General features: G+C 37.2%; 2 protein-coding genes across 2 annotated transcripts; both read left to right on the plus strand.

Moving 5' to 3' along the window:
* Nucleotides 1–12,565: 12,565 nt before the first annotated feature.
* Nucleotides 12,566–17,248, plus strand: LOC115079681 (protocadherin gamma-A4-like). Its single transcript, XM_029583434.1, has 2 exons — nt 12,566–15,114; nt 17,081–17,248. The coding sequence occupies exons 1-2, from the start codon at nt 12,694–12,696 to the stop codon at nt 17,246–17,248; spliced, it is 2,589 nt and encodes an 862-aa protein (XP_029439294.1). The 5' UTR covers nt 12,566–12,693.
* LOC115079996 (protocadherin gamma-B2-like) lies at nt 17,185–20,033 on the plus strand. The gene has a single exon (XM_029583996.1). It carries the CDS (start codon nt 17,357–17,359, stop codon nt 19,778–19,780), a length of 2,424 nt encoding a protein of 807 aa, XP_029439856.1. The 5' UTR covers nt 17,185–17,356; the 3' UTR covers nt 19,781–20,033.
* Nucleotides 20,034–20,754: the final 721 nt, after the last annotated feature.

The raw sequence follows: 20,754 nt of genomic DNA on the forward strand, positions 1-20,754 counted from the left end.
CCTTCCAGTGACCATTCTAGTTTGTGAGCCTCTTGTACTGATCTTGTCCTGTCTAGTCCCACTGTGGCCTCTGTGCTCCTTGCCTTGTTCTTATCTTGTCTTGACCTCCCAGTGGCCTATCTAGTCTGTGAACCCTTTGCATTGTCTAGGCCTCCTAGTAGCCTATCTAGTCTGTGTACTCCTAGCCTTGTCCTAGCTCTGTCTGGGCCTCTCTATCTGTTCCTTCTCTTGCCCTTGTCTTGCCAAGTCCTCCCTGAGACCTATCTTGCCTTTGAGTCATTTACATGATTCTTTACTCTATTGAGTTATCTCAGGGGTTTTCTGTGCTTATGTGCTCACAATTTTGCTTTTTCATTGTCTGGGCCTTCCTGTGGTCCTTCTTATCACCGTATTGCTAGTTTGTCCCTGTCCTGTGCTTGGTCTTATTACAACCCCCTTGTCCATGTGTTTCCCTTGTACTGTCCTTGTAGTTCCATGCTTTGCCTTGCCCCTTGCTTGTCTGTATACCTCTGCTGCCTTGAACTTCCTTGTCTACCCCTGTCCTGCTGGTGCATTCCTTGTTTGTGTTTGTGTTCAGGGCATCTTCATGTCCCTTGCCTGCCGCTGCCTGCCAGTCCCTGTGGGTGCCCAGTCCCCGATACAGAGAACCGCCCACCACAAGACCTGTCAGCCACCAGCACCAGAGTGCCCAACCTAAAGAGACAGTGACTGGCCTGGCAGAAGATCTCATGCCAGACCTTCCTGTCCTGACCCCTGCATTTACCCGCCTTGGAGGTATCATCAAATTGACCCTTACAGCTTGCATTGAGAGTCTAATTGTAGTCCATGATCTGTATTGCATTTTGGCCAATAGACAATTCAAAAGCATGAAAATCTTTATAGTTCAACAGGATACAACCAATGTATTCATTCGCTTAACACATTCCTAAATTGGACACTAAATATTGCTGTGAGTCATCAATCTGATATACCCAAAAAGCAGGAGCTTCAACATGAAGAAATAGATTATCAACTAGATGCCTTCATTAAACACCTGTTTCAATTGATAGACATTGCCAAGTAATTTAAAAGGTAAATTAGAACATAAGCAATTTCTAATATGTGCATCACAACATATAGAGGAATGGCACTTCCCTTGTGGACAGTGACTTGAATCTGAATTTTCTTTGTTCCTTTCTGATTGGCTGGATCATGATTTTATCAAACTGACTCAGATAATCTGCACATAAGCAATTGCATAGTTCATTTGTGCCTTCAACCACATTTGTGTGTGTGTGTGGGGGGGGGGGGGGGGATGTTAAATGTTTCAGGATAACATGATAAAGATCCAGTGATGCAAACACTTTTTATGTGACTTTGATTGTGTAATTAGGAATCCATAAGTATCTTGCATTACAATGCCAAAAAGAGAATCCGAGAATGTTAACTTGGCAGATTCTTCTCCTGTCAGTAGAATAAATAAATAAAAATCATGGAAAGGAAACTCAAGAGTTCTGTTCTACATTTCTAAAAGAAAACAGATTATTCAGGTTTTGGATTAGTATCCATCATTTCAAGAGTAGGTTCTTGATTTTCCAGGCATACAATTATCAGTGGCACTTATTACCTCACAAACTCTGGGAACACTATGCTCTGATTTATGTGATTGGAGAGCATTCGATAGACCACAGAGTCACCTTTCATATGACTGCAAAGGATGCTGTTTATCAAATCCAGATGGGCTCCAAGTCTAATAACATGATCTGAGCCAAAGTAAAGTGGTAACTCAAGACCTAAATTGTATTTGAATTTAATATCACCAAACTTCAGTGTAATGCTACCAGTACCAACTAATAAGTTGGTATCTGGTTGTGTTACCTTTACCCAGGTGTTAGTCTATTTAACAGAATAAAGTGCTATTTTGCCATTTAGTTAGAAGAAGAATGATTCACTAGTTAGTTGTAACTATTCAGTAATGGGTATGCTTGAATACTCTGACAATTCTCCTTGTGAATAATATAATGGCTTCCCCATCATGGCGGATATCAATTTCCTAAGGTATGTCAGGTGAGAACTCTAGGGCGTAGACATTGATGCTTCCTCAACTTATTGCTTTCCTTCAGTCTTGTAATAGAGTATATGATTCCTTCAACAATATCTTCAAGCTGTCGGTATTAAGAACAATGTTAATTATTGAATCTTTCACTTTTTGTGAAAGATTGTAACTGAAATTCTTATAAATATATTCCAATATAGGAAATGTTTAACAAAGAAACATTATAAACAGTAAAAATAATTTAAAAAATAATTCCACAGCCAACTGCAGTCCACATATGGGGTAGAGTTATCAAATACCAAGAAGAAAAAACACAAAACTGAAATTACAAGAATAGTAATGGAAACACTGCTTTAGACTATTTTATCCAAACGCATGAAAGAAAGCTTATAAGGCCTCTTCTGGCAGAACAAACTGGTTCAGGTTGGGATGAGGCCTGCTTCTCATGTTTGCAATGAATCAAATGAGCAGAATCATAGAAGACATACTTGATTCCAACCAGCTTAACAATATACTTGCAAGGAAAATTTAGCTAGAAAAGACTCCCTAATTGTACTCTAGATCTTAAAAGAAAAAAGTATTTCCTCCAAACTTGATTGAACTTGGCTATGTTGAGTAACATGGCTACTTTCTGAATACAAACTAATATATTTCTCATATGAAAGTACTGCCTCAACAAATAATCTCTTGAAATCCACCAATAAGTTTAATATCAATGTAAAGGAAACAGTATCTTCATCTCTGGATTTTTCCAGCATAGCAGTCAAATTAGTCAGTCAATATTTTTCAGGTATAACATTCCTATCTGACTTCTTATAAAGTGGCATATAATTTAATAGACTGGTGAAAATAATTTCTCTGGAACATGAAATTATTCAACCTTTATTGATACATATAACATTGTCATTCTTTTCTACTTTCTCTCAAGCTGCTTCACAATGGAGCTGTAGGAGATTAGGATATGATGACCCTTGAAAATTAATTTTTATAGAGGTTTCCTTAAGCTCAAAGAACAAGGTCCTTTGACCTCCCCCCCCCCCCCCCCTTGGTGAACTCTGCCATAAGGGATTAGGTGTTTTACCTGAGTCCAAATAACATCCTAAACATAGTAAAAAAATGAGGGACAACCTCTTCAAAAGCTCATTCCCATTTAGGAATTCTTCCCATGAACTCTTGATGATTACCAGTGGATGTTTCATTGTCATTTTCCCTAGAAATAATTTCTGACTGTGAATCTTTCAAAATAGCTGTAAGATTTAAACTGTCTGTAGACAATTCAGGATTCTAAGAAACATCTAAATCAAAGCTCCTCTAGGGCCAGTAGGGCAATTGATGGAATGGAGTCCAAGAGAACCTTCAAAAATTCCTGATAAAATGTTTTCAACATATCTATAGGAGAATCAAAGGAAACGTTGGAAAATTTAACAAACAAAGGTTACACCTCTTACATTGATTTTCTAACAGCTCTAGGTTATGAGGAACTAGATTCTTATTTTAAAAAAGGCAGCTTCACATCCATGCATTACTTTTTGCAGAGTCTCAACATTAGCCAATCTCTGTCCTTGGTCTTCATTCACTTGTGCCTGGATTTTTATCTAACTATGTATTTTAGTGAGGGATAATAAAGTACCATCAAATCTAGCCATCAAGGCTTTCTCCAATTCTACAACAGCAGTCCATAGAATCTCAAGAGTCAATTTATGTGGTTTAATAGGAAGTGTCTTAACCTCTGGTGTTTGTAGCTGAAATTGAGAAACTGTCAATACCCTTCTTCCAGTTGGGCCTCAGAATTATAGCAACAGTACCTCTGTCACACAGTTGATGGAATTTGACTTCTGACATCTCCCTAGTTGCAGCAGACCATGCTACAGACTCCTCTTCTCAATCCTGGAGGTGTGCAGCTGTCAGGATTAAGTGTGACTTCAGTCACACTTATAGTTGCAGAAGCACCAAGCTCATTACCTCCAACAATGAACTTTAAAGCAAGAGAGTCATAAACCCATCCAAAGTTGTCTATGCCAAATAAGGAGATGCCAGAGGCTCTGACAGAGCAGCCCAAATGCATCCTTTCCTCCTCTTACCTATAAGGTATGAATGGACAGGCAACTAAATGGGGCAAACTCCCTATACCACTAACACTGCAATTCCAGGATGCTGAATATTTTGCTCAGTTTGAGGCAATCATCAATCCATTCTAATCCCACAGTGCTACCCAAAGGGCATGCCCCTTTGATACATGGCATTAGTTGTGCATCAATGGCTGCACACCATGGGCCATGACACTTACAGCTGCTGGTTCTGTTTGAATGGTATCAACTTGGGGGAGTTGGAGAGTCTCTCCTTGGCTCCAGGAACAACTGAGCCCACCCATGCAGCAGATCTCCCAGATCTCCTAGTTCCCAATGCTGTAAGGTCCCTTAAGGAGCAGCCACAGAACATGACACTTATACAGCTGTTTGTCACGTTTGAATTACATCAACTTGGGGGGCTTGGAGAGTCTCTTCTTCTTTCTAGAAATAACTGAGCCTTCCCAAACAGCAGATCTCCTGGTGACTCACTTCTTCAGCTCCCAATATTATAAGATCCCTCCTGGGGTTTTTTTTCATTATTTCTTTCTGCTCTGAATTTTGCTGAGTAACAATTTTACACCATTCCTTGACAGTTCACAATAGTTATCTGACTTCCTAACTCCATTCTTCTGACATTGTCTAGTGAAATCAGTAATTCTATTCAAATCACTTTGTAACATGTGCTCTGATTCAAAATCCACTCCAGGTTTTGTCTCTAACTTCACAATATAAAGCTACATTACTATAAGCTGTCCTTGCTGAACTTGTGAATCATCCTAAAATTGTTTGTTATAATTAACAAGACAAAAACTCACTCCAATACCTCTGTTAATTATTCTGATAACTGCTTAAATTCCTTAGTTAACACTCTTTATAAAACATTCATATGGGAGAGATTGTTTTTCAACTTTTCATTGAAGATATGCAAGTCCATAATCCAGTCAGCTAATCTGTCTGATGGAACTTTGTTTTGCTGGCGGCATATTATATAATTCATTGAAAAATCTTTCATGTTTGTCTCTCAGTCAACAATTCTACTGAACTGATAGCAGATTCCATTTAAATCAAGTGTAAACAACTTTTTGTTTGTCTCTAAATTTTGGTGGAACCTCCAAATATCAGTAGGAGTATATATTCCCAGAGTTTATCTGAAATTGCTTAGATCTCAGAATAAACAACCCAAGCACATTATAGACTAGATCTCTTTACACTTATCATGGTTCATTGTAGTTTTATTGTGGCAGTTGAAGCTCACAATGATTACAATTGTATTAGACATTGCTTTACATTTGTGTTTTTACATATACAGATTATTCTTGGTCCAAATTCCTTAAAATACACTATACCCAACTGTAATCTCAATTTGCACTTTCCTAATACATTGGTATCTTAATACCCAGCATCAGATAACAAACTAGCCCAGTCTTACATATGCTAGCAGATATCCAATCAGTCTATCCATCTCTGGAGTGAGTCTAGCTCAGTGGTGGCCATCTCTGATCCTCGAGAGTCACAAATTGGCCAAGTTTTCAGGATATCCACAATGACTATGTATGAGATAGATTTGCATGCATTGCCTCCATAATGGCAAATCTATCTCATGCATAGTCATTGTGGATATACTAAAAATCAGGCCCATTTCTGGCTCTCGAGGACGAGAGTTGGACACCCCTGGTCTAGATGTTTCTTTGTCTGGTCTGTGTCAGTCAAAATGAAGGCAGTCCAGCTACAGCCTTAGCTTTGCCAGGCAACCAGTTCACAATGTCAATATTGTCCAGAGATGGTAAGCTAGGAGTACTTTCAGATGGAATCTCAGCAAGCTGGAGGCAGGGATCCAGTAAGCTGCAGGCAGGAACCTGTAACAGATAAGAATGAACAGGAGGCCTCAATGAATTAGTAAGCAGAAAGGCTGTTCCTATGTCCTAGTCTCTTTTTTAAGATGTTGATGGGCATTGTTGGGTCTTTCATGTAAATACACAGGTTCCAAATGTAAAGAAGGTGATTGGATATCTCACATTCCATTGGTATATGATTGGTGAAGTTTTAGAAGATGTTTTCTTTTTAGCAGGCATATTCATTCATAATTCATGTGATGAGGATGTGTACTGGCAGAGACAACTTTTTTACCTGAATATGTTGCTTAGATTGATACAATGCCTATTAAGACCATAGCAGTTTCAACAAGTTTATATATATCCTGCTATGCTAGCTAATTTCAGCTTTGTAGACAATGTCCTGTTTATTGAGCAATAAGTTTTATTCTCAGTACAGCTCAGTGTCCATCTTGTGTTGCTGTGATCCATTTTGTTTGGTTCATCTAGCACACAAGTCCTTTAAGAGTGTCATGGGCTTGGCCCTACAGGAGAAAATATTGAATAGCAAATTCCTCATATATGTCTTCTGAATACAACCTGTGGGGCAAAATGTTTGCTCTAAAAATAATTTTATAGTTTATAGGAGTTTGTTTTTTCAGAAGTCAACTGCAGAAATCACAAAAGGTACGATGTATATTGACTTCTAAAACAATGTTATATATACATTTCTTGGATAAAATTGATTTAAAATCTTCATGCATGGAAATAAATAACTAAGTTAATATGGGGATGATGCCTATGTCTAAATTTAAAGTAGTATCTTTGAATATGAATGGGATGAACCACACAATTAAAAATATGATTAACATTTATGTTAATAAGAAGAGTCCTTATGCAGTATAAGAAACACATCTCTCTTTTAAGGAATGACAGCAGTTGATAGTGGCTGAATCAAAAAATGAGCCTTTTTGCCAACAGTGTTGAAAAAAAAGTTTTATGTGGAAAGAAGGGTACAGGTGTCACAAAGGTAAAGGGAAGATTTTGTCATAAGTATATACATCCCCAGCAGTGAATACCCCAGAATGCTTTCAAAGTTGTCCAAATCATATTTCCTTTTGACAGGACATACTTATTATTATAGGAGGGCACTTCTATCAGCCACTAGATTTGGAGTTGAATAGGCAGTCTAAATATATAGAAATATAATAGATCTGTAAAGTTGATTAAATCAGAAGCAGTGATGAGGCATGAAAGGCTTTTAGACCCTTGGAGAATTTTGCAACCTGCAGGTAAAGATTTTGTCTCTTTTTTCTTATCAATCATTTACCAAAAAAGTCCATCTTTTGGTAGTCAAATTGCTTATCCCTTCAGTAGTTCAGACAGAGATCTATAGTAATATATAATCATGCTGGAATCACTTTAATTTTAATTTGGGATGATGTAAGTCTTCGCAGTCTAATTAGGAAATGTAACACTAGGCTTCTGTAGGGTTTGATTTACTAGATCATATTAGTAAGGCAATTGTGAAATATTTTATAAATAGCAGTAATTTAATAATTCATGTGAGGTTTCATTATTAAACTGATGCATTTTAAGAAGCTGTTAAGGGAGGGATTTTGATAAACTTTAGTGCTGAAAAGAATATGCTAAGGAAGCAAGAACTGCACAATTTAGAATGAGAAATTAAGCACATATGGGCCTAATTTGCCACTGCTTTTCTCCTAATTTGTGTCTATGAGAAAATAAAATATTAGGAAATCAGGCAGTAGAGAATCAACTGTTCAACTGGAAAGATAACATATAAATGTAATACCATTTGTAGTCAATAAGCAATCAAATCAATGTAGAATAATTCAGACAGTAAGCAAAATGATCATTTATTTGTACAATATTTGAAAGCAAGAAGGAATAGGAAAAGAATTCAGGCTGTACAATCGTCATACAATAAGATGAATTATGAGAATAATGAGTTTGACTAACAGTTTATGGAGTGCTGTTCCAATCTGTATCAATCAGAAACTAAAGGTAATAATCAGGATAGTTTGGTATTTTATTTTCTGCTTTGAACTATTGGAAAATTGGCATATGAAGTGGACTGCTTCCTTTCAACATTTTTTGAGTGACATTTAGGAAAGTTTGTAGGGAAAGTTTGTATTTTTACTGATGATACCAAAATCTACAACAGGGCAGAAAGTCAGGAGAGTGCGGAAAACATGAGGAGGGATCTAGTGAAACTGGAGGATTGATCTAGTGTTTGACAGCTAAGGTATAATGCTAAAAAATGCAGAGTTATGTATTTAGACTGTAAAACCACCTGGGACAGGTACAGAATAGGAGGTAAAATTCTTCTAACCATGAAATAAAGTGGGATCTAGGGGTGATAATATCTGATGGTCTTAAGGGGGCCTAACAGGTGCATAAAGTAATGGAAAAGGCCAAAAAGATGTTTGGATGCTTAGGGAGAGGAATGGTCTGCAGAAAAAGAGAGGTGAAATTGCTCATCTATATGTTCCAAATAAGCCCTCATTTGGAATACTGTGTACAATTCTGAAGGCCACACCTTCAATAGCATTTAAGCCAGTAGTTACTAAAATGATCATTAGCCTATGATCTAAAGCATATGGGTCAGACCTAAAGATCTAAATATATATACCCTAGTGGAAAGGCAAAATAGACATTTAAATACTGCTAAGGTTTCCATACACCGAAGGATGGCCTTTTTCAACAAAAATGAGACTGTAGAACAAGGGGGTCATAGGATGAGATTGAAAGGGGGTAGACTCAGGAATAATCTTTACATAGAGTGGAACAGCCATCCCTTGGAAGTGATGGAGACAAGAACATTAACTGAATTCAAGAAAGCTTAGGATAAACACAGGAGTTCTCTGAGGAAGTGGTAGAGATTATAAAATTGATTTAGATGGTGTGGAAGGGGAAACCAGATAGACCGTTTGGTCTTTTTCTACCGTCATGTTTCTACAAATATGAGACCCAAATAAATAATAATTTCTTAATACATTGGACCAGTCCCAGTTAAATCTGGAAGAAAGCAGCAAATGGGATCTACAATTATGCAAAGGAAATTCAAGAAGCCATTAAATCTCTAATTCCTCATAAGTCACTAGGACTGGATGAGTTTTTGGTGGAATTTTGTCTTTTTTTTGCTTTTTTTATTTCAATTTCAAATGATCATATACATGAAAATAAACTTGTTGAGATGAGGCGAGGATCAATACGGAGACTTAAAAGTTTCATACTTGAACTATGTTCACCTTAATTTCTATATGATAATTAATTTATTCAATCAAATGTATTTGTTTCTGATGATTTTTGTATTTTGAACTCTCCTATATGTGTATATAGTTTTTTACTCATATTGAGTTATATTTATATCTAGTTTTCACCCCCTGTTTAATGTACTCTATTGGTTATATGTAAGGGCCCTGCCCAAAAGTTAATCCTGTTCCGCTGTTATATGTAAGGGCTCTGCCCAAATGTTTTGTTTTTTGTAAACCGATGCGATGTGTCAACGGATGTCGGTATAAAAGAGACCTTAAATAAATAAATAAATAATAAATAAATGATTTCTTAACTATCCACTGCACCATCCACTACAGTTTAATACATTGTGACAGCATTTACTGAATATCCTATCACACTTAGGTGTGCTCTTTGGTGTACCAAGTGATCATTGTACATTATGTGATCTAGGAAGCAGAAAAGTCTCCTCATAGCTACTGGGAAAATTGCATGAAGAGACAAAAGAATATCACCAGTTCAGTGTTATACTGAACTGTATAGGTACTCAGTTTCAGTTAAAGGACAAGAAGGGACCATTCTCAGCTAATAACTAAGACCCTGCACGTAGGACTTAGCCAAAAAGAGTCTGAGATTGATGTTCTGGTTTATTTGGTCTGAATAGAAACAGAGTAGGAAATTGAGAAGAACATTCTTATGGAGTACACGTGCTGTTTGTCAATTATGCGTGTACTGAATACCACAACCATAGAGACAAACCAAGGGAGCAGGATGAATGACCACAAGCTTTCTCCACATAATCATGTTATGCTGGTGAGTTTCTCTTTGACCCACAAGAATGACCAGAACTGCCAATGATTACCTTATCTCTCTGACACATGGAGGTAGTGTGACAGCTGATTACAAGATTACACCTATAGCACTCACCAGGATTGCCCCATCTCAACTGACATGCAAGATCTGATACTATAATCACTGAATTACCTGATGGCCACAGGCCCACACACTGCTCAACTGCAATTCCAAAGGCTGCCTGGAGTCTGATCAGCAGGGGAGAAGGAAAGGAGAGGAGGAAAGAGAAGGCAGTGAAAATCAGCTAAGAGAAAAGAAAGAAAGAGGGAGGGATGAGATATGTGAGGGTGAGATGGAAAGTGGTGGGGAAATCTAAGAGAGGGAAAGGTCAAGAGGAGAATGGGGTAGGAGATGGTAAAGGGCAGATTAAAGGGAAATATTGTGTTTGTAGTAGCTAGTACATACACAAAGACATGTCTCAAAAATGTTTCTACATTATGGGCATTTTATAAGATTTGTAGAATAAATGTTTTTCTCACTGAGCTTTAACCAACTGGGTTGAGACCTGTGCATGTGCTATTTTTGCAAGACAGACTGGGAAAAAATTCTATTAACAAAATTAAGAATCTGCAGGACAATTCACCAACCTGTAATTTGTACATTAAGGTGCTTACTGTATTTAGGCAAGTTTTTTCTTAATATGATCAAATAATTTGTATCCCATAAATTTATATGCATGAGATATTCATGAGGACAATTTCTTGACATCTATAACTAAGAAAGGGGGAGGTGTTGGACCTGTTGATGTGTCCTGATTATATTATGTTGTATACATTTTAAGGAAACTTATTGAAATTTCTGTATGTTGTGTACATTTTAAATGTTATGATTGTTATTGTTTATGTTCAATTGTAATCCATCTAGAACAGCAAGTAGCTGAATGAGGAGAAATTTAATGTTAAATAATAAGTGAAATGTATAACAGTGACATTAGACCAATCTGTTTTTCATCAATGCATGAATTTCATCCCTAGCACTGGTATGAATAACACTGCAATTTGTGAGTCTGCCCTTAGCATAAACAGACCAGAGTTATCTATAAAGCTACATAACCTGCTGTTTATGGAAACAAGCTAAAAAGGGTGGAAAAAATTATCCCAGCTACCTCAGTCTATATTGTTACCACACACTTCCTTCTTGCTGCCATCCCTTCCATTATATATCCCTTCAGTTCCTCACTGCCATACTGACTGAGTGGTCCTGCATAAGTCTATTTGTGTGTGAATGCAGGAGCTGCCAGCCATCATGCTTACAGAAGAAGCACGATTATGACACTGTGACTGTGAATATACAGTAGCTCATGGTCCCTACATATAAAACATGATGCAGGTACATGCAGAGCAGATTTGAGGTTCTGAGCAGGTACAGAAGGAGAAGGCAGCAGAAGTGAAGGTCCAGTGGTGGATGCAAGGCAAGGAGTGGGGGAGAGTGGTGAAGAATGACAGTGGAGACCTGGTGGATAGCAATAGTGGAGGTTCAGGAGGACATAAATTTTGAAGCCACCTGAGGCAATCTATTTACTACCACAGTATGGGTTCATGCACTTCTACGGCCAATATATTGGTAATACATTGCTAGCAGCAGAGGTTAATTTCCAATTGATTGATAAATACAAAAATTAATATTTATAGCTCTTATATATAGCTTCACATTGATATATCCATTTGGCAAACTAATTTCAATTATTTCTTTTTTTAATGACAATGTCCAATTCAACAAATTTCCACTTTATGCCCCAGAATAATTTCAAATCCTTATAAAGATCAAAACTATTTTAGCTATAAAATTCTCTCAAGAATCAGTATAGAATGTAATATAATTCATTATCTAGATTACAAATAGTTTGATTCTATTTCACTATTGTATTAAAAAAAATACAGCTCAAGCTCAAAAAATATAACTTTGGGCCAGATGTAGTAAGCATCCTTTCCAAAGTCAACAAAATGGGCAAAACCCTTTTGTAAATGCAACCTAGTTTGTTAAAAACGCCTCCACTTATTCATAAACAGTAGCACCAAAATTTCTCGATAAGGAGTAAACCGTTTTCTTTCTCCATTAGTGTGCATTGTGCACAACTTCCATGAATTACGTCACAAAGTTTTATTACTGTAGGAAAGATCCTGCAGTCTTTACGTTTGAGTATACCAGAGAAGCGTCGTACAGGTTATGCAGTGAATTTGGACATTGATGGACAGGGATCGTCTGCTAGGGTGGCAGGTCTCAGCTCCAACTGCTACTTTGCGATGCTATTTATAGTTGTATTGTGTAAATGCACTTCTGAGTTCACAGAATCGTAGAGTTATAATGCGAAGAAAATATCAATAGTCCTTGAAAACGCAACTCAGATTCAAGGCCAGTAACAGTAAACGTTTCATTCGCTGCAGTTATTGGTTGAGCCTCTGAGCGCCGCTCTTCACCAATCAGGAAGAAAGAACTGAAATAAGCGATCAGGCACGTACCATTCTTCACTTTCATCAGATATTTTAGCAAACACTGATGCGACGGTTCAGACACAGGGTTTAGAGTCTAAAGAGAATCTTCGTATTGTCTGCCTCGGCTTGCTTTGAATTTAGTGCTGATCGGAATTACTGAAGTATCAAACTTATAAGCCAAACATACAAACCTTTTCGATCGTTCTCGGAAACAACTCAGCAGCTAATTGAGAATGGCCGCGACAAAAGGACACCGGGATTTAAAAGGTCGACTAGTATTTCTCTTTCTAATGCTTATGCTTTGGGAGTCGGCTTTTGGGCAGATTCGTTATTCTATTCCCGAGGAGATGCAGAAAGGCGCTTTCGTGGGAAATATTGCAAAGGATCTGAGATTGGATGTAAAGGAGCTATCGGATCGCGCAGCCCGCATTGTTTCCAGAGGTAGGACTCAGTATTTTGCTCTCGATTTAGGAAACGGATATCTTAGCATTAACGAGAAGATCGACAGAGAAGAGATTTGCAAGCAGCTTAGTGAGTGCGTGATAAAGGTAGAAATCATTGGGGACGATGTAGTGAAAATGCATGCAGTTGATGTTCTAATTCAAGACATAAATGATAATTTCCCCATGTTCCCTAATGAGGAAATAGAGCTAAAAATAAGTGAAAGCACAACACCCGGGGCACGGTATTTCCTGCAGGATGCGCAGGATCCAGATATTGGAAATAATTCTCTCCAGAGCTATCAACTCAGCAACAGCAAGTACTTTACTTTGGATGTACAAATAGGAGATGATGGCGTGAAATATGCAGAGCTAGTTATTCAGAAAGCTCTGGACCGGGAAGAACAGGCTGTCCACCATCTGATTGTGACAGCCACTGATGGAGGGGATCCAGTTAGATCTGGAAAGGCTCAAATCAGCGTCATTGTTCTGGATGCCAATGACAATGCTCCCGTTTTCAATCAATCTCTTTATAAAGTGGATATTTTGGAAAATGTGCCTGTAGACACTGTGGTGGTAACATTGAACGCTACTGACCAGGACGAAGGAATAAATTCGGAAGTAAGCTATGTATTTAAAAAAATTACAGATAGGGCTTCACAAATATTCCAACTTAACTCTAAAACTGGAACGATTTCTATTGTGGGAACTCTGGACTTCGAGGAGTCTGAATTATATGAAATCGAAGTTCAGGCCAATGATGGTGGAGGTCTCTCAGCCAGGTGCAAAATTTTAATCCAAGTTATTAATTTAAATGATAACGTCCCAGAAGTTACCGTCACATCTCTCGTCAATCCGATACCGGAAGATAGTCACCCTGGAACGGCCGTCGCTCTATTAGATGTGCACGACCGAGATTCAGGACAAAATGGCCAAGTAACCTGTTCCATCTCGGGCAATTTACCGTTTCAACTAAAGAAATCATTTGGCAATTTTTATAGTTTAGTTACTAACAGATACTTGGATAGGGAACAGATATCTGAATATAATATAACTATAAGAGCTAGTGACAAAGGGATACCTCCTCTATCTAGCACCATAAATATTATATTGATGATTTCGGATAAAAATGACAATCCACCAATGTTTGATCAATCATTTTACACAGTTTATATTGCAGAAAAAATGCCTGCTGGAACTTCCATTTATTCTACCAAGGCAATAGACTTGGATTCGGGTCAGAATTCCAGAATTACTTATTCTATTTTTGAGGATCAGCTCCATGAGGTCCCTCTATCCTCTTATGTATCTATTAACTCGGAGACTGGAGTAATATATGCAGTACGATCTTTTGATTATGAACAGTTCAGAGATTTTGAAATCCAAGTGAAGGCTGAAGATGGAGGTTCTCCATCTCTCAAAAGTAATATCACCGTTAATATTTTTATCTTAGATCAGAATGACAATTCTCCTGAAATCTTATACCCTTCATTTCCAAACGATGGCTCAACTGGTGTGGAGTTGGTGCCTCCTTCCTGTGATCCAGGATACCTTGTAACTAAGGTGGTAGCAGTTGATGCAGATTCTGGACAAAATGCCTGGCTCTCTTACATTCTCGTCACATCTTCAGAGCCGGGGCTTTTCACGGTTGGACTTCATACTGGAGAAATCAGAACAGCCCGTTTATTTATAGAGAAACACTCCGTCAAGCAAACTCTGGTGGTTTCAGTGAGAGACAATGGTCAACCTCCCTTATCTGCCACGGTTACTGTGACTGTAATGGTGACAGACAGCATCCAGGACATTTTGTCCGATTTTAGCAGCATTTCGTCGCCCACAGACACCGAATCCAACCTCTCACTGTATTTGGTAATCGCTGTTGCTACTATTTCTTGTTTCTTCTTTATTTTCATCATAGTACTTCTAGCCATCAAGCTCCGTAAATGGAAAGAATCTCAACTCTTTGACTCTTCCACTGTTGATTTCAGTGCAGTTCCTACATCTCAGTATGTAGGTGTAGATGGTGTCAGAGCATTTCTTCAAACTTACTCTCAGGATCTTTGTTTAACCACAGACTCTGGAAAGAGCCAGTTTGACTATCCTAATTCAAGTCGTTCAAATACAATTGCTGTCAACCAAGCATCTCAGAAACAATCATCAGTCCTAATTTCAGAAGCATTAAATATCAGCGATAAGAACCTAAGCTTCTTTCAGGTGAGCTACTTTTTTGAAACTTATTTAAATATTTGTATTTGGGCTCTTTGCTTATAAGGATGCAATCCACTTTCAAGAAAGGAATATGTTTGCTAATTATATTTCTATTGATCAATTGACCTAAAGTCTCCTTTAGGCTTATGGAGAGAGCCAATAAATTCAAGATCTCCACGTGCATTACTCACATCTAGAGGCAGAGGTAAGGAAAACAACAGTAAAGAAAATACAAAATGCTCAATAATAAAATTTCAATTTTGGAGAACAGTTGTCATTTTCCCAGATGGAAAGACCAAGCCAAGATTTGTAGTTTTTGATGAGGAAATAGTAGTGTTCTAAATGTTGGTGTATTTTTTTCTACATTGGAAAACAACAACTATAATAAGTTGAAATACCAAGATAACAGCTCTTTCTTTCCCTGCCCACTCAATTAGGCCCGTTTTCCTATCTGGGTTTCTGATTTGTTCAGTTAAACATTAGATATTTGTAATATAATGAACACAAAGAAAGCATTTTGCATTACATAATTATGTTCAATATCCAGAGATTTGTACCGGTTTCTGTCAAGCTCACTTGATATCTCATAATTGTACACCAGTTCCTAAATATTCCTTTATCAGGAAGTTGTGCAGCTTTCGAATTGATTTCCAGCTCTTTAGAACCTGTCTCAATTAATGCATGTTGGTATCGCAAGTGTCCACCTTTCCTTACAACAGTAAGGCTTTCTAAGTCTGTATTCCATGTATGTCCTCTCCCACACATTCTCTTACAGAAGTTGCTTTGGCACTTATCCTTTCACTTTGTCTAAGAAGACAACTACCATACCTGAAGTGTTAGCCATACAAAAATCCATATCTAAAATGTATATGTATTAATAATTCCTTTTGTAGTATTATTGTCTGGTTGTATAGGAAACACAGATTATACTACAGAGATAATAGCATATCATGTTTAATTTAGAATTATTAAACAAATTGAAGCCAACCAAGTGATTTAAGAAATTAACCAGTCCTTGTTTATCTTTCTGTGTAGTATTTTAAAATGTATTTACCAGAAACCAAATTAGGGATTATATTAAATGTTTCCTACTTGGCATCCAGATACTATGAACCACATATCAACTATAAACTCATTGATATCTCTACATTTCTCCTGTGTAGATGTGTAGACATGTGTAGATTGAAACATTGGAACAATAGCATCTACTCAATAGAGCTGGACTAAGATACTGAGACCCTAAACTATGTCAAGTTTAAGAGACCCCATAGCATTAGCCCTCCCCCCCCAAAAAAACCCAAAAACGAAACAATGGAAATTTAGTAATTTTTTAAGTATTTAGAGGTCCCTCATATTATGAGACCCTAAACATTAGGTAGCTTATGTCTAAATCTCCCACTGGCAATATGGCTGTCCTATACCAATGCCGTTCTAACGATTAATGATATACAATTTTTCCTCTTACTTTGGTCAGTACTACAAGTCAGTATAAAGAGCCTTTCTACGCACCGTCGTTTGCCAGACAATCAAGCCATCTGAAACTAAACATTATATTTTGATACTGTGGACTATACCAGTAATACTGAGTCTTCAGGGAGTGCCCATTATAATCAAGATCATTAAAATATGTAAGCCGTGTAAAGTTTAATTTTTGCTTCAATCCATAACAGTTTCAAACCAGGATACTTTAACATTTAGTCACATAGTTATACTTTTCTGCTTCTTTGTGATTTCACCTTTATCAGGATATTTTATTTGACCATCAGTATGAAAATGGGAAGAAAATACATATTTGTGAATTTATGAAAGATAACATTTACTTCGGAATTAAACAATATTCTGAATATCTCGGCAAATGAAAACAGTCTATGATTTTACTTCCATCAAAGTGAGAAAATTCCTACCAATGCAATCTTTATTTGTTGAATGAATAGAAGTATCCTGAAGACATCCAGTTGCTGTAATTCTCTAGTTGAGACTCAGTGTGCCGCTGTTGGCCAATGCGGAACAAGAGCTGGCGCTGGAGATCCATTGGAGCCTCGTCCCCTATATTTATACTCCTGCAGATCCGGCGAAAAGAAACACTTCAGGAAATCACGCTATTACAGCAAAACAAAAGCATCTCCCAGCTTACCAATGAGTACTGGGTTTCCGTGTACAGTTTTAATCTTGGCTTGTACTGTCTGAGGAATATTTCGAATTCTAAAACTGCTGAGACGACTGGAAATCTAGCATCCAGTTTCCGACCATGACAGAACGGCACATCAAACCCAGAGAGGCTGAATGGGGAGTCAAACGGCAAGTACTATTTTCCTTTTTATTTTGGAGCGCTCAGGCAGTTTCTGGACAGATTCGTTATTCCATTCCAGAAGAAATGGAAAGCGGTTCACTTGTGGGAAACATAGCAAATGACTTGGGTCTGAATATAAAAGATTTTTCAAGTCGGAAACTCCGTATTGCTTCAAGTACCGAAAAGCAATATTTCACTGTAAATTCAGAAAATGGAAACTTGTATGTAAATGAGAGAATAGATAGGGAGGAAATGTGTGGAGAATCCATCAATTGTTTCCTTAACATTGAAACAGTTGTTGAAAATCCCTTAAATGTTTTCCACATACAAGTGACCATCCTGGATATTAACGACAATGCGCCGAGTTTCTTTAACAATAACATTGAACTAGAAATAAGTGAATCTGTTTCACCAGGTGCGCGATTACTCCTAGGAAACGCCCGAGATCCTGATATCGGCACGAATTCGCTGCAGAATTATCAGCTCAGTCCCAATCAGTTTTTCATCCTGGAAGAGAAAGGGAGCACTGATGGAAAGAGATCCGCAGAACTGCTGCTGGTGAAAGCACTTGATAGGGAGAAACAGAGTATTTTTAAGTTTATCCTGACTGCGTTTGATGGGGGAGATCCAATCAGAACCTGTACTGCTCAGATTAATATTAAAGTTACTGATGCAAATGATAATTTCCCCATTTTTACTCAAAATATTTACACAACAAGCCTGAAAGAGAATAAACCAACCGGCTACATAGTACTTCAAGTGAAAGCCGATGATAAAGACGAAGGATCAAATGCTCAGATAAATTATTCTTTCAAAAATATGCCACCCAGCGGTCATCAGGTATTTATCCTTCATTCCATTACAGGGGAAATTGTAGTCAATGGGCATATAGATTTTGAAGAAATCAGGCATTTCAAAATGGATGTGGAAGCAAAGGATGGAGGTGGTCTGGCAGCCCACTGTAATGTGGAAATTGAGATTCTTGATGAGAATGATAATGCACCTGAGATTACAATTACATCTCTTTCCACTCCAATTCCTGAAGATTCTCCTCCTGGAACAGTGATTGCATTGATCAAAGTACAGGACAAAGATTATGGAGAAAATGGTGAAATAATATGCCAAGTTCAGGATGATTTTCCGATCAAGATAATTTCATCGTCAAGTAATTATTACAAAATTTTAACTGACAATACTCTAGATAGAGAACTAATATCGGAATATAATGTTACAATTGTAGCAACTGATAAAGGTTATCCTCCTCTTTCCACCAGCAAAACAATTCAAATACAAATTACAGATATCAATGATAACGCACCCATTTTTGATCAAATGTCTTACACTGTTTATGTACCAGAGAATAATCTATCAGGAGCCCCCATTTTCAAAATAAATGCTTCAGATCCGGATTATGGACAGAACTCTAGAATCATGTATTCTCTAGTGAACAGAAACATTGAGACATTTCCTGTGTCCTCCTACATCTCCATTAACTCATTGACTGGGATAATCTATGCTCAACGCTCTTTGGACTATGAACAATTTGGATATTTTCAATTTGAAGTGAAAGCAAAAGATAGTGGTTCCCCATCTCTTAGTAGTAATTGCACTGTTAAAGTGTTTATTGAAGATCATAATGACAATGCACCTAAAATCCTGTACCCATCCCTTGGATCTGATGGTTCCGCCTTATTCGAGATGGTTTCTCCTTCTGCAGACCGAGGTTATCTAGTTACTAAAGTAGTGGCTGTGGATGCTGATTCTGGACACAATGCTTGGCTGTCCTATAAACTGCTCCAGACTACAGAACCAATGCTCTTTAGCATCGGGCTCCACTCTGGTGAAATAAAAACATCTCGTGCTTTTATAGACAGAGACCCTGTGAAGCAAAGACTGGTCATTTTGGTGCAGGATAATGGAAAACCGCCTCTTTCAACCACAGTTACTATGAACATAATATTTGCTGAAAACATCCAAGAGGCTCTTCCAGAATTAAGCCAATCCAGCGCCTCAGAAAATCAATCTGAATTGACCTTTTACTTAGTAATATCTTTAGCTTTGATCTCATTTTTGTTTCTTGTGTCTGTTTTGCTGCTGCTAATGAACAAATGTCTCAGATCAAGGAAGCCAACTGTTCTTCAGTGTTTAAGTTCTGATATGAATTTAAAATCTGATCCATCACACTTCTGTGATGGAACTTTACCTTATACCTACCAACTATCTACAGGAATAGAGTCCGGGAAGAATGAGTTCACTTTCCTTGAACCAAATGTTAAAAGATTTGATGACATTATGTTTGCTGACAACTGTGCAACATGCTATACCAACAAACAAGATACCACTGATAAATCCGAGCTTGAAACTTATCAAGAGGTGAGCTAGTTTGTACCAAGGTTTTATGAGTTAGAGTTTAGAATATATCATTATATGTTTAGTATACAATATTATGTTATGTTGTGTTAGTCTCTGTTTATGTATACACATATGTGTGAATATAGTTTTAGATGATTTACTTCTTTGGCAAATGGGCATAATAAAATTTGAATGCAAGGGTTCTGCTATTTAGGGAATTGTGAGGTTTGACCTAGATTATTGCACATAATTTCCCCAATTAACTATTTCATGTCCAATATTTTACAACCTGGTATAGTATACTGTTTTTGGGTTGGTTCTTGATTTTATTTGTTTTTTTATTTCAGTTAATCATTAAAAAGAACAAATACTGGTAAACTACAAGTAAAATATACTTAAATTATTGCAGTAAATATGATTTATGAAAATAATACAAATATATTTCAACACATTTTCCCTTTCCATGAATAATTCAAAACAAGGAGCTGAATATATTACTATAGTTATTAATATTAAATTATGAAACTAATTTATTATTGGAAAACTCTATGACTTGAATTGTTATACCAAGACTGGAAAAGGGAGGAATATGTGTACTGGAAAAAAGCAGCTATACTGAATAGATACTGTTATGCAGTATTCAAAGAAAAATAAAATGTTGACAGACTATAGATAAGAAACAAAGGTACTAAGGGAAGAAGGGTCGACATCAGTCCATTCATGATAGATAGGATCTGGATGCAGCCACAAAAAAAAAAAGAAAAAAACCAACTGAGAGAAAAGTAATGAAGCCAAGGGTGTTATGTCCAACTTAGAAAATTGTTGGAAGCAGGGTTCTAGTCTGTTCCATTAGTAGCTGAAGAGAGGTGAGTTTGCATAGGACTAGTGGCAAAGACATGTATATCTTTACCACAGAAGTGGAGCTACAGGGAAGTCAATTGACTATAGAACAGTTCTTTAGATAGATATATAAATAATACATAATCCACATAATAAATGGAAAC

The sequence above is a fragment of the Rhinatrema bivittatum genome, chromosome 18, assembly GCF_901001135.1.
Source record: "Rhinatrema bivittatum chromosome 18, aRhiBiv1.1, whole genome shotgun sequence".
NCBI classification, from domain to species: domain Eukaryota; kingdom Metazoa; phylum Chordata; class Amphibia; order Gymnophiona; family Rhinatrematidae; genus Rhinatrema; species Rhinatrema bivittatum.